This window comes from Acanthopagrus latus, chromosome 12, assembly GCF_904848185.1.
Source record: "Acanthopagrus latus isolate v.2019 chromosome 12, fAcaLat1.1, whole genome shotgun sequence".
NCBI classification, from domain to species: domain Eukaryota; kingdom Metazoa; phylum Chordata; class Actinopteri; order Spariformes; family Sparidae; genus Acanthopagrus; species Acanthopagrus latus.
Window position 1 is genome coordinate 21383192 of NC_051050.1, and position 13706 is coordinate 21396897.

Sequence of the window (13706 nt, forward strand, 5' to 3'; positions counted from 1 at the left end):
CAAATTGAACCTTACAGCAGGCCAACTTGGGCCTGTGGGCCACTCTTTGAGCTGCCCTGGCCTAGATCTACATCACTTCCTATAAATAAAGCTAACATAAAGCCAAAAACGAATCGTTTTCCACAGGTCTCTAGGAATTCATTCAAGTTCAACTTCTTAGGAACAGTATTTGTGGAATCCGTGCTGCCTTTATGTTCTGGATCTCTGTGGGTAAAAATATTTCAATAGGCAACTAAAGCCTTCAACAGACAAATTAATACACAAGAACCTGGATTTTTAAATGATTAGATGAGTTTTCCCAAGTTATATTCACAGTGGGGTTGAAATATGATATGACATGGCATCATTATGGGGATTATACACAGTTCATAAGACACAATGTGCAGTGATTGCACCTTAGGCCCTTAAAAGATAAACTTAAAAGAGAGAGATAAATAGTGATATGATGAATAGATGAAATATAAAGAATATGAAATAAACAAAATGTTACACCTATTATACTATATTCATGATATACACACTACAAATACATACAAACTATAAACAAATATGAATACAAAAGTGGCTTAAATAAAATATAGACAAAACAACCCTGCCAGAATGCATTCAATATACATTACTCAATCCAAAAAATTAAAGTTAAAAAAAATCACATAATTTATAGCTTATACTCCTGTCAATATGTCCCTGCGACATTTCAGTCTGCAAGAGTTCGGGCGTTTACGTGGAGCACCTGAAGGCAGCATTTCACCCAGCGACTGTTACCAACCGCCACTGGCAGCGCTGTTTCGTCCAACCGAACTGTGAGTTTGTAGGGGAAGAAACCGTCGGGGAGAGACTCGACGGAGAGCCGACTGGACTGGAGGTGGAGTCAGAAGGTGGGGAGGGAGAAGAAAGGGGAGAGGAGGAAAACGGGGAAAGGCAGATACAACAGAAACGGGGGGAGGACGGTGGATGATTTACGCTTTAAAAGTTGCTGTACGACAAACCGAAGAGTTGCGGCGAAGAGGATTAAAACAAGATGATAACGCCGTACTTCCTAGAGAATTTCTGGGTAGGTGCTGCTTTTAACTCGCGGTGTTTACACCGGTGCTATTCCTTATTATTCTCTTGCTCTGTTCCCTCCCTATCATGTTCATGTCAGCCAATAAGTCAGCTATGAATCACGTTGCAGTGGTAGCCGTCTGGTTCGTAGGTGTACTGTCGCTTGTCGGCGGTGTTCCGGTAGCCGCCACACTTACTGGTCAGCAGCCCGCCGGCCATCGTTAATTTTCCTCGGCGATTATTATTTTGCCACCCCGGGGTTTTGGGCCTCTGTGAAGCTAACTAACTTGAAAGCTCGATGAATCCTCCCTTGCTCCGGCTAATTGGCCCACTCAGGCTTGCTTGGAATGTTTATGGTCAGTTCCTGGAATGCGATTGGACGCCGCGGCTGTCAGTCACAGCTCTTGGCCGTACGCGTCATTTTCTTCCGTCACGAAGTTTCGATGAGAGGCCAGATGTTTAGTAAGTTGGACAACAGCTTTAAAATAAAGAAAATTAATAAACAAAACACCAAACTAGCCCTCAGTGTTCTGGACATTTAGCTCATATTTTTAAACAGGCAGTGCTCTATGAAGTACATTACTATTAGTACTGTGTACACTGTTGTCCATTTAGTGCCGAAAGGTCATTTCTCTTCCGTTTTGACGTGGCTGTGTCATAGCAGGTTGAACCTAAACGTATCCATTACTGGCATTACTGTCATCCTCAATTCTTCCTTCACCGACCCTCTTTGTCTGCAGTTGCCTTTTCCATACCACTAAATCCACAAAGGAGGTGTTATTAGAACTCGAAACAATAACTTTATTCGGGCTAATGCTCTGAGCTAAGTCTGTGCAACAAATATGGGTCATGTTTTGGATGTTATGTCTTATATTTACTCATCTGGACTGTTGTAAATGCCCTGGTCTCTTCGGTTTGTTTTGGATTGTAGCCATAAGCAAATGAGCCGAGTCAATATAGGAGATGGTATGTGTTAATAAATGTGTTATGGCTTTGCTCTGTTGTTTTTCAAAGACCAGATGTACTTTAAAGTTCTTTGAAAAATATGGCTGGAGGGCTTTTATGTTGAAAAAGAATTTCATACCTAGTTTGTGTGCAGTTGCAGTATTGTCATGCAGTTGTAAACCTGTTCCTCAGCTCCAAATGACCTCCATTCATATTCCTGTTTTCCCTAAGGACAGAAATACAGATTTAGTCTCTAGCCTCAGTTGATCTCAGCCAACCCAATCGCCAGAATAAATGTTGGCAGTTTAAGTATCTGCAAAACCACTGATCTGTTCGAAGTGTGCAAGAATATTTTTGACCGTTTTCAGGATATTATTGTGCCACAGCTTTTATTGTGCAACTTCTGCAGCATTTCTTTTTTAATTTTACCTTGCGACAACATTGTGCTTATGCTCAGCAGGGGTTAGGCCCGAACACAACCTGTGTAGGTTTAGGAAGAGGTCATGTTTTGTCTTAAAATACCTGCTTTGGTTGCCACAAACACAGCGTCGTTCTTTGTAGCACCACCACAATTTCCTCCACCTCCAGACATGAAAGTCAGATCGTGAAAACGTGTGATGAAAGTGATATAGCAAGTTTTTGCTGAGGCAATATGCCACATAGCCTGTGATATGTGCAAATGTTGAATGTGTCAGTGGTTTGAAAGTGCCAACATTTCAGCTCCAGGTGATGAAGCCTAATGTGGGAATCTTCTGAGGCTGGTAGTATGAACATGGCAACTGAAAAGCATATGAAGAGTATACCTTGATAAAGTAACGAAGAAAGTACAATACTGTCAACCTCCACAGTCTTCTTCTGAAGGAGTCTTCTTCATCATTAACTAAATGGTGAAGAGGAGAGTCGAGTCACTCCTGATTCTTCAATCTGCCCTTTGTGCCCCGCAGTGGAGCCACAAGAGAATCCAGTGATGGCAAAGATCAGCTGTGTGTTTAACATGCAGGACACACACACACTCACACTTGGCATAAGGAGATGCATCCATTTCTCTTTGACTTGACTACAAATCATCACCACAAGCAGACACGCACAGAAACACACACAATAGGCTGTCAGATTTGAAACTTTAGCACATATGTCTCCATCCTGGGCTCTTTGGCTCTTTGGTCTTTGCAGAGACATTTTTACTCGTTCTCTTCCTTGAATGTAATCTTGGCTTGAATCTCTGATGCGGACAAAAACCTCCCCTCAGCTGAATAAACAAGTTCTTAAGGAATTAAGAGCCAGACATGTTACTCCCATGTCAAAGCTGCAGCACGGGATTGGTCACTGCAACATTTCCTCTCTTACTTGCACATTTCAAATGACTATTTCCTTTTTTGTCTGCATGTGTTACGTGTGAGTAAGCTAGTAGTTCACTGTGGCCCTGTTGATGAAAATTTCAATGTGTGGTGGTCCCCAAGTCTGCTCAAAAAAAAAAAAAAAACTCCAAAGAGGTGGATTAGTATGTCCGGTTAGTAAAGGCAACAGTAGTTGGCCTAGTTCTTGAGTTTTAGCTCTATATCTGTGATGAGCTTGTGTGTATTATGGAGTCTGTTAGCCTCCAGCATGTCATGGGAAAATAAGATGGCAGTGTGATAAGCAAACAGTGCTGATACAGCCAACAGCCCCGGGGATGGCCCTGTTCTCCCTGCTGTCTGTATTGTGATTGTGTGTGTGGTCTAAATGGTTCACACAAAACTCACTCACTGTGAGGAAGTTTCACAGTCAGTTACTCTCCCTCAAGTTACTGTCAGACATGTGAAGTGTTGCAAATATGCATAATAATGCAGCACAGACTGAAGTAAGAAGAGGAGATGGGACAATGGTGACATATTTCCTTCCAGCCAGCACTTTTCTCCAGCTGAGCCCCAAATACACAATCACAGGCCACCATGTTGCCTTCCTTCGTTTGTTTTTAGAAGAATTTGTTGTTGAGATTTTTTTTCAATGTCAGTGTCATGTGGGTCTGCTGTGATAGTTGTTGATTTATCGGACATATCTTATCAGCTTACATGACCTCGATGCTGTGGTGTTTGTGTCTTTGTTTACTTAAAAATGTCACTGACATTTAAGCCAATAAAATGTCAGACTCACAAGCAGGGTTTTCCCCATCATTATAAAACCTATGTGCAGCGCTTAAGCATTTATTAGTATCGTAGTGATTGTTTTGGTGGTGTGGTTTTATTCTAGTTATGTTTTAGGATATTTTATAGGACTGAAACTAACAACTGTTTTCATTAATGAATAATTTGTAGATCATTTTGTCTATCAGTTGATTACTTGTTTGGTCTATAGTGTCACAATACAGGGATTTCTGACTTTCATACGCTGGCTTCAAAAATATAGGTAACATGGGGGGAAAACTGAGACAACATCAATGGCACTGAGCAAAAATAAACTTCTCCCAAAGCCCAAGACTACATCCTCAAGTCAAATGTCTTGTCTTGTCCTCAGCCCAAAGAAATTCAATTTACTTTCGTCAAACCAGTCACCAGAATAACTAAGTTCAAATTGAAAGTTTCCACAAAAAACACTTGGTTAGGGTTAGACAAAGGTCATTGTTTGGCTTAAAATATCTGTTTTGGTCGTCACAGTCAAGGATGGAGACAGTCCAGCTTCCTGTGAGAAATAGATGTTTTTCTGTTGCCACAGACACGGCTGGAAATGTCCCCAGATATCCTTTGACATATCCAGTGGTGTGACTCCAACTGTGGTCGGCTGTTGGCTCATAGGCATATAATGCTATCATGATAGCATGTACTCGTGTAGCCCATGACTACCTGCTGTGTTGTATTGAAACAGTGAGGTGAGCAAAGAGCCATGAGAATCAGTGCAGGCCTGTAACATTGACTTTTGTGTTTGTTCCTGCCTTAAGCTGCTTGGTGTTCTTTTGTTTTCCACATGGCCTCAAACTCCTACATGAAAATGGGTTAAGAAGTGTCTGAATTTGTGACAAACTAACCTGCTCTTGGCCGTTATCCAGTAGCCATTCACATGGTGTCATATCCTTGAGATTAAAGTAGTTGTCAAGCTTTCATATTAATGTTTACACCACAAATAAAGCCCGACCCACCTCATACTACATACACTGCATGTGTTGCTGTGGATCTGACAGCTCCTGCACCACTCCCAGGCCTGTCTGGTCACATGACCTGGGCCAGACACTCTGATGTCATGCTGCCGTCTCCCCCGCTCTGTGCTGGAGGCCCTGGGGTCTACAGGGCCGTGGTTTACAGTCTGTCTGGAGGGAGCCAGTCTTGTTTAACTAATCCTAAATTCCTAAGTGAAAGTGTGCAGTCACACTTCTTTCCACTACTTCGACCTGAACATACATTTACAGCCTGAAAAGGAGTCGTGTCAGCTCAGACGATATTTTTTTACGATACCTGTTTATGCAGACTAAGACCTCATGAAGCAGATTTACTTCATGATATATTGTTCACCGTTATGTAGTGAATGCACATACTACATACACTACAGCAGTGACTTTATACAGCAATGTTAAAGTTGTTTTTGTTTCCTCTTACAAGTTGTTTGCAGAGCATTTCCTCTTCACAGCCTGCATACCAGTGTGTTCTAGTTAACAATGACGTAGCTCTCACTTTTTTCAGAAGAAGTGTGTGTAATATTTTAATTTCTGAAGAAACAAATCAGTCTTATTTCCCTATTCCTATTAGCACAATTTCTCACTGTAGCGCATTCAGCTAAAACAACATATGATGATAACAATAATAACAACAAATTCAGGCATTTCTCAAGCAAAATTCTCAAGAATATATTCAAATGTAAAGATCTGCTGCTTGGGCTTCAGCTTGGGCTATTCATTTTTCACATATATCACACAGCTGTTACGTCATCTTCAGGCTTTTATTTTGGAGAAGAAGAAAAAAATGCACACTGGGCTGTCGTGGCAGCGAAGATGACGTGCGTCAATATTTGACAAGGTGGGAACAGGACTGGGCTGGCGGAGGTTAGTGCAGGTTAAGTGGCCTGACGTAGCATCATGCACACAGTGCTTTAACAAACACACATGGAGGACTTATTCTCTACGAATGGCAGCCTGCCAGTTTGGCAGTATTTTGGGTGTAAAGCAGAAGGGTATGAATGAGCCTACATGTTGTCTGTGCTATAATACATATGGCAAATGGCATATGTCTTAATTGACTAATGGGCAGCTTATTTCTGATTACAACATGTCAGTTGCAGCCCTACATGCAGACTTCCTTCAACATACCGAAGTCGGCTTAGTTCATCTCAGTTCCCTTGTTGTAAGACGAAGGCAGTATGCTATTAAGGGATAACCTTTCTGTGTCTCGAGTTTCATTAGTGCCTGTCAGGCAGTAAACACTTGATTCCCCCACACACAGGATATTGAAACTGTCTGCTGCTACAGTTGAACAGAACGAGCATGGATTCCTTTTCTCTTCTGCCCAGCAGATGTTACATGATAAACTGCTGCACTGTGGTTTTGCTTATCTTTAAGGTGGTATCTAAGATTAAGGGTGGCAGTAAAGCAACAGTTTCCTTTCGTGTTGATTTGTCTCTGTAACTGCATCGATGTTATTGCTGTGTGTTAAAACACAGTACAGTTTATATTTAAAAGCAGTGGCATGGCTTCACTGTGCACAGACTGAGCAGAGTCATGTGATTATAACACTGCCTGTATCTCACACTTGGTTTATTTAAAGTGAGTTACTAATACTACTAATTACCACCGATTAGTTGTCTACAACTCAAATATATTTGGGTTTACCATAACTTAAGACTAGAGACAGGATAAAATGTTGGTAATTGGGTTGCTGTAACTCACTGATACATTTACATTTGTACATGTCAGAGGCACGCACTATATTGACATGTCTACAAAATGTCTCATATCACATTGACATTACATGGTTCTGACCTGATTGTCATATCAGGAGAGGTGGCAGCAGTGTTGGTGGTGGAGTTACAGGAGGGAAGGCTGACAAGACAGTGGCCACTGTTCAACATTTGTAAGAGGGAAACCACTGGATATTCTTGATAAGGGACCAGTGTTTCAACAGAAGTGTGATGTTTTTAAGGAGTCCTCAGGATGATTGTTTGTGGCAACCAAAACAGGTATTTTAACGTAAAAAACGTGCACTTTTCCTTACCTTAACCAAGTGGTTTTTGTGCTTGGACATGACCAGAGCACCAAGCACAGCGTTGTCACAACATGAATTAATGCTACACTTCTTCGTTTTGTGCGTTTGTGTTGTCTGAGAAGCTCATTTACATTGTGTTTATTTCATCTTCATGTAGCCCACTCTAAAGAAACTAGGTAACATTTTCTCTGAACTGTCCTGTAGTCACACTAAAGAAACTAACTTGACATGTTAACATTGCAGTGACGGTAATTCTTAGAAATGAACTGGTTAAATTGCCCTCAGGAGACAGGTGGCAGAATTAAGAGCCAAAGCTATTTCACTCATGTTAAGCGTTTGTTATAGTAATAACACAATAATTACAACTTCAGATCAGAGTTCAGTGAACCTGATTCATGATTGAGGGTTATTTTCTGGGAGCAGAACAGGCCGCTTTCAGTCTTAATGCCACTTTATAACCTGAAGTTATACTTTATTACTTCATATTAAACTGTGCATTTAATAGTATAGCAAGGCTGCTGCTTTTTCCATCCAAACTCGCCTTCCTCTCTGTGCATGTGAGTGACAGTACCCTTCCCAGCAGAAGGCATTAGTGCACATTCAGCCATGACGTAAGCTGTCTAGTTGCTGGAGTATTACCTACATTTGAGTTTGGTCTGCCTGAAGCATACAGAAACACTGGGTTCAGTTGTAGTCTGTGCAGTGCAGACACAGCGCAGTGTGCCACAGCCGCCAGGATCTGTTTCTGTCGGCGATACTATTGGCACACACTGAATCTCTCCCTTCCTTTTTTTCTCGTCGGCTGTCTCAGCTGCAAACTGTTGTTCAAACAAACTGTGATTGACATGTGTGCTAACCTCTCAGCACGCCGTCCTCCCTCCGGGGTGGGGCAGGGAGTTTAAAAACCTCTCCGTCTAAATCCGAGCATAATGAGCACTTCTGAATTTGACAACGTGTGGTTGGAATATTAAACACCCAGCAGCACGAGGGCTTTCATCGATGAGTGTCCAACGAGGACACTGAGAAACTGTGCAGCACTTCTAGTATCACTTCCTGCTGCTGCTGCTGCTGCTCATGTAGAATCAGTTGTACAGAGATTAGAAGTTAACTTGTAAACCTCGGAGGCCACGTCTCTCTGTTCTGGGTTACTGCTTTGTTTAGAGTTATTTTTCGTAACCTGCAGAGAAGTCAAAAAACGCCCTGAGCCGTTTCCTGGGATTGTTTTTATTTTTTCTTTGTATTCATTGATATCACATTCCACATGAGCACAGTTGTTGCACAGAATGGACTCTCTTCCTGTCGCTTTTCTGCTCTGTGTGTTTTCACTCACTTTGCACTTCCCTGTTTTGTCGACTGATTGGCCAATAGTCAATGTGTCTCCCATGTTTTGTTCCTTATATTTGCTGCAGTATAATGTGAGTGTTATATACACTGTTGAACCAAAAAAATAGGGTTATTTTTATGTTCTGTGTCTCGCCCTCCAGTCTTGACATCTACTTGTGTGCACTACCTTACATGTCGTGCAGTTGTGTGCCGTAAACATATATGTTTTTTAATAGTTCTCACAGGAACAGGAAGCACGTCTCAGTGGTCTCATCACTGGGGTAAAATGTAGGCCTGTGAGCCGTAGCCTACGAGACCGGTCTTTGCTCTGTAAATACAACCCTATTGGAGCTAGTCCGATCTTCATTTTGACACAAACCCGCTGACCTTTCATCTCTGTCAGTGTGGAATAACAGGGCCAGAAAGCCATGTGTTAAAGCTGCACTGACAGATTTTGCAGCCCCTGCGCCAAACTGCTGACAGTGGATGGCCTCGGGAACCAGGAAATATCTGTGACAGTCTCGGGTTGAGGTGAAACAAAGTTGGCCTCTGATTTAGACAAGAATGAAGATGAACTGCAGCTGACTTCAGCTAATGGTGTTGTGACAGTTTCATTATTTCTTTCCTCTTGAGAAGTTGCTGATGAGCAGAATATGTGATGATTTACAGTCGTCCTAAGAAAGCTGTCACAATCAAAACCGTTAATACAGCGACTGTTATTGTCATCTGCTGGACACTTGTTATAATGTGTGTCTTTAAAAAAAAAAAAAAAAAAAAAAGGCCACTCCCTGAGCTTTAAGCCATGATTTGTATGTTTCCTCACTCGGTGAAGAAACAGCCTCAGGGTGGGTGATGGGGAAGTTAAGTGATTCTTCTTCTTCTTCTTATAAGTCACAAGAAAGCTTTGAATTGAAAGTGTGCCAAAAATGTTACTGTTATGAAACGTGTAATGTGTAGAATACGACTTATTGTATGACTGTTGTAGACGGCAATCTGTTGTGGTTAATCCAAACTATCATTGCTCTTATCTTGAGCACAAACCAGCACCATCACTCCATCATGCCAGCAAAGGTCACCTGAGGCCATTCTAATAGTGAAGCTAATAATGAATATTCTTATCTGCTTCTGCAGGTGTCAGATTGATTTATGGATTATAGTCTACTTTACATGTGCCGCCTTTCTCATCACACCCAGCATATGATATCAGAGGCTGTTATTAAACGGTATAGCCCTGACGGATGCTGGATGTTTGAGGCCAGTACTTACTATGATATAAAGAAATATATAAATAAAACATTGTAAACATACTATGTTTATATGGATCACTTAGATTTGTTTGTTTGTTTGCTTGTTATCTCTGTGCATGAGAATATTGGGGTCCTGACAATCTGGGCTTGGGTTGGACAAAGATTAAGAGGTGATGTCCAGGTTTGGGTCAGGTTCAGCATCGTCAGTCGACATGGTGCTTTCAAGTTCTTTTAAATAGAGTGTAAAAATGGATAACTAGAGTGTGAAAAATAAGGAATAAGTGTTGTTAAATGATGGACCTACTGGGGGTTTCTATTTATGTGACAATGCTTTGAGTGCAAAATAACATTTGTTACTGTGCAGCTAGCAAACATTCATTCAGTTTACGTTAACATTGTCGGGTTCTAGTTCTAGTCGGGGCTTAAAAACAATACGTGTCAAGTTTGGGTTGGGTTGATTGCTCTCTTGCAGACAGAAAAATGCAGCCAGAGCAGCACTTTACGATGACTGATCAGATGATCAACAACAACCTGGTATGTTTTTTTGTTTGTTTTTTTTGTTACATTTCACCATCCGGTTGGTTCAGCTGTGAAGTACACACAGTCCAGTCCTACGTAATTGTTACAGGCATCATTTTCAGATATAGGCTACAATTTTTGACTTTTCTAAGTCAAGACATGAGCTTTAAAGACAGGATTGTGATGCATTTAGGAAATATATATTTTTTTATTTTCCCACCACAGAGAGCCAAACATTTTACAGCCGAAGATATTCACCTTTCAGAGCTGTCTGTTGGACGAAGTATGTAAAGGTGACACTGTAAGACACGTCTGGTCTGCAGACTATTCTCTTACTTATTGGCCGTCAGACACACAGACACTCTTTGTTCATGTGCAATAAGCTAATATAGACATGTCAGCCCGGCTGTATTCATCGGTCTAGCTCAAAAACAGGAGGTAGCTTTGTGATAGAGAGAGACTATTTTCATTGTTCTTTGAAGTCACTGCGATTGTTTTGCTTGCTGTAACTAGAATTCTAATTATTATTATTATTATTTTTTCCATTATTTTATTTACTCTGCATGTAAACCATTATTGTGTGTTGAAACAGGCAGAACAAAAGTCTAGATCTGTATTTATAGTGGTAGTAGGATGTGACTGTATCTGTACTATAAGCTAAACCCAACATGTTTCAGTCGTATTAATTATTCAGATCAACATTTGCATCTTTAAAGCTTCAGTGTAACTGAACACCGTCTCCCAGTCGCATGGTTACGGCAACACAGACACACAGTTGTCAGCTTATCTCCTCTATTGTACGCTCGCCTTAAACCAACCTACCACAGGTTTAAACATTTTGAACATTTATTCATCTCAAACATGGCAAAGATGAGTATGGTTGACCAGAGGCTGCTGCAGATGCACCTGGAAGCTGCTCAGACAGTGAGAATGCTGCTGGTAGAGAAAGCCTTCACGGTAACACATCCGATCAATAACTGAGGTATTGTTGTTGTTGTTTGTTCGACCTGTTCCGCTGGACTGATCTATCTGTCTCTGGATTGCAGGGGGAAAAAAATAATGGCTTTGATGTGCTCTACCACAACATGAAGCATGGCCAAATCTCCTCCAAGGAGCTGACAGACTTCATCAGAGAAAGGTAAGATGTCAGGTACACATCAGCTGCTGTTGTTAATGGTAGTACACACAAGACAAGTAGTCATTAACCTGCTGTAATGTGTCTGGTTCGTCAATACATGTCCTACCTGTCTTGTGGTTTTTCTTGGAATACATTTTTTTTTCCAGGTTGGCTCATGCAGTTGTTATGTGCTTGACAACACCCAGAAGCTTCACAGAGACCAAAGCTAAAATCCACTCTTATTGCCACACACTTAGCTAACAAGGGCAGCAACTGATTCATTAATTTCCTATTTTTTTAGTCTCTAAAATAATGTCAGCTGCAATATGGTGATATCTTGAAATGTTTTCAGGTCGTCTGCAAGTCCTTAAACAGTCTTAAAATGTCTTTAATTCAAAAGGTCTCAATTGACACAAAGATATTATCTAATTTCCTTCCTTTTTGTCAAAATCATACAAGCTCAAATGTTAACATTTCTGATGTACCAAATCTTCAAACCTGCCACTGAACCCAAAACTTTATTTTTACTGGTTATGTTGGCAAAATCCTGATTAACCTCACACACTTTAATGACCATATTCCTACATAAATTCTACCTTGGCACCAGGCCACTTATATAACACTTACCTTTATTATGCTTAGCTGTAATGCTTGGATTAAAAAAAAAAGATGATCCAGCCTTTAAAAGCGTTACATTTAAGTGTCTAATACCTTACGAAATCACAGGAACCCAACATACTGAGTTCGCTAAGAAATATGACACTAAAAAACTGCAAGTCATCACATTCAGCAGCTGACACTATGGAATGTTAATCGCCCATCAGTTTCAGTTTGTTGACTAATTGTTTTCTGTTTTCATGCTGACATCAAGATGAATCTCCACTTCAATTATCATGAAAATTAGGCTGTGATTTTGGTCCGTGAGTGTGACGTTGTGGCCGGAGGTAGATGTAGATGAGTGTGAATGTTATGCAAACGTGGTCCCTTTGTGCACGAAGCTTAAATCTAAGCCCACCTGTAACCTGGCATTATGTTCCACACCTTCAGTGTCGGCAAGTGCGATAATGCCATAATAACAGCTTCTTTTCAGAATCTTTCCACCTCCATACAGATTAGCTTCACCCTGTCAGAGGTGTGTGTTTATAAGCTGCCACATGATAGATGGTCTACCGCTGGAATTCAGCTGCGGATTCCTCAGTCTACCTGACTTTGACTCAGATGATTTAATACAAGCCTGGTGCAGGTTGTGATAGACTCCATCAGCTCTGGTTATTGAAAGATTTTTGGAAAGTCATGTTAATGATGAATGATGACAATTCAAATGTTATTTTACATATTTTACATTAGAATTATCGCACAATCCCAGAAGAAAACAGCAGTAATTTCACATCAGGCTTTCAGCACATCTGCAGTCATTCCTGGCCAACACTTGGCACATATTTGTCAGTGCCCCATGTGTTAAGTTTACCGTCACTGTTTAAAACTTTTCCGACTCATTTTGTTGTAATAAATCAGCTTTTAGCTTCTCACTTTGCTCAAATATTAACGCTCCTGCAGTCTGGAGGAATGTGGTTGTTTATGCTACACAAATGAATCAATACATCATGGGTGAAGGAGGCTGACGTGCGGGTAGAGACTGATTTATTACATGTTAAACATTTGCTCACATTGCTCAGGCGTATCCTATCACTGATCACACTGTGCCAGTTTCCAGTCTGGGCTTCTCTGTTCAGACTTGTGAGTGACGTTTATGCTTCTGAAAACCTGCACTGTGGCTCCCTCTGGTGGGGAAAGGAGCGCTGTGCACTGTTTTAATATATCCACGGCATCTTTGCTTCTGTAATCACAGACTGTATATTCCTGAAGCTCCTACATTTCTTTTGTTCAGTGCATTATGGGAGAATAACGTTGGTCAACAGCCCACAAAAGACATGGCTGATTTATTTTATCATTTATTTACTTAATTAGTTACTCTTCTGTTCAAGTGTGAGCACATTACGTACTCAGAACCTGCTTAAAAGTATTATGGTTGAATATGTGCTCCAGGTCCCTTAAGATGTATTTGTTGGAGGATATTTTAGTCTAACTATTGTTTTCAAGCTCAAGTAGAAGCTTCACGCTCCAGATTATCTGCCGTTAAACACGGTCGACTTTCTTTCTTCTAATCAAGGCAGGGTCATCTCTGCCTTAGTAAGGGAAACTTAATAAATGAAATGTAGCTAGTGGAGCAGGAGTATAAAGTGGAAAGAAAAGTGAAGACTCAAATTAAGTGAACAAATTTCAAATTTGTACTTATTTATATTCCACTACTGAAGCACACCCTCCAGCTACAAGCGTGAAACAGGA

General features: G+C 40.9%; 1 protein-coding gene across 4 annotated transcripts in view; it reads left to right on the forward strand.

The window, feature by feature from the left end:
* The first annotated feature begins 610 nt into the window (after positions 1 to 610).
* fcho2 (FCH and mu domain containing endocytic adaptor 2) overlaps positions 611 to 13706 on the forward strand; it is a 49196-nt gene continuing 36100 nt past the window's right edge. For 3 of the 4 annotated variants that reach the window (XM_037116960.1, XM_037116961.1, XM_037116963.1), the window contains exons 1-3: positions 10214 to 10258; positions 11114 to 11200; positions 11290 to 11381. In XM_037116960.1, coding sequence (XP_036972855.1) covers positions 10229 to 10258; positions 11114 to 11200; positions 11290 to 11381 — 209 coding nt within the window. In that variant the 5' untranslated portion in view covers positions 10214 to 10228. Of the gene's footprint in view, positions 1055 to 10213; positions 10259 to 11113; positions 11201 to 11289; positions 11382 to 13706 lie in introns of those variants that run through there. The other variant, XM_037116962.1, reaches the window with a different exon arrangement.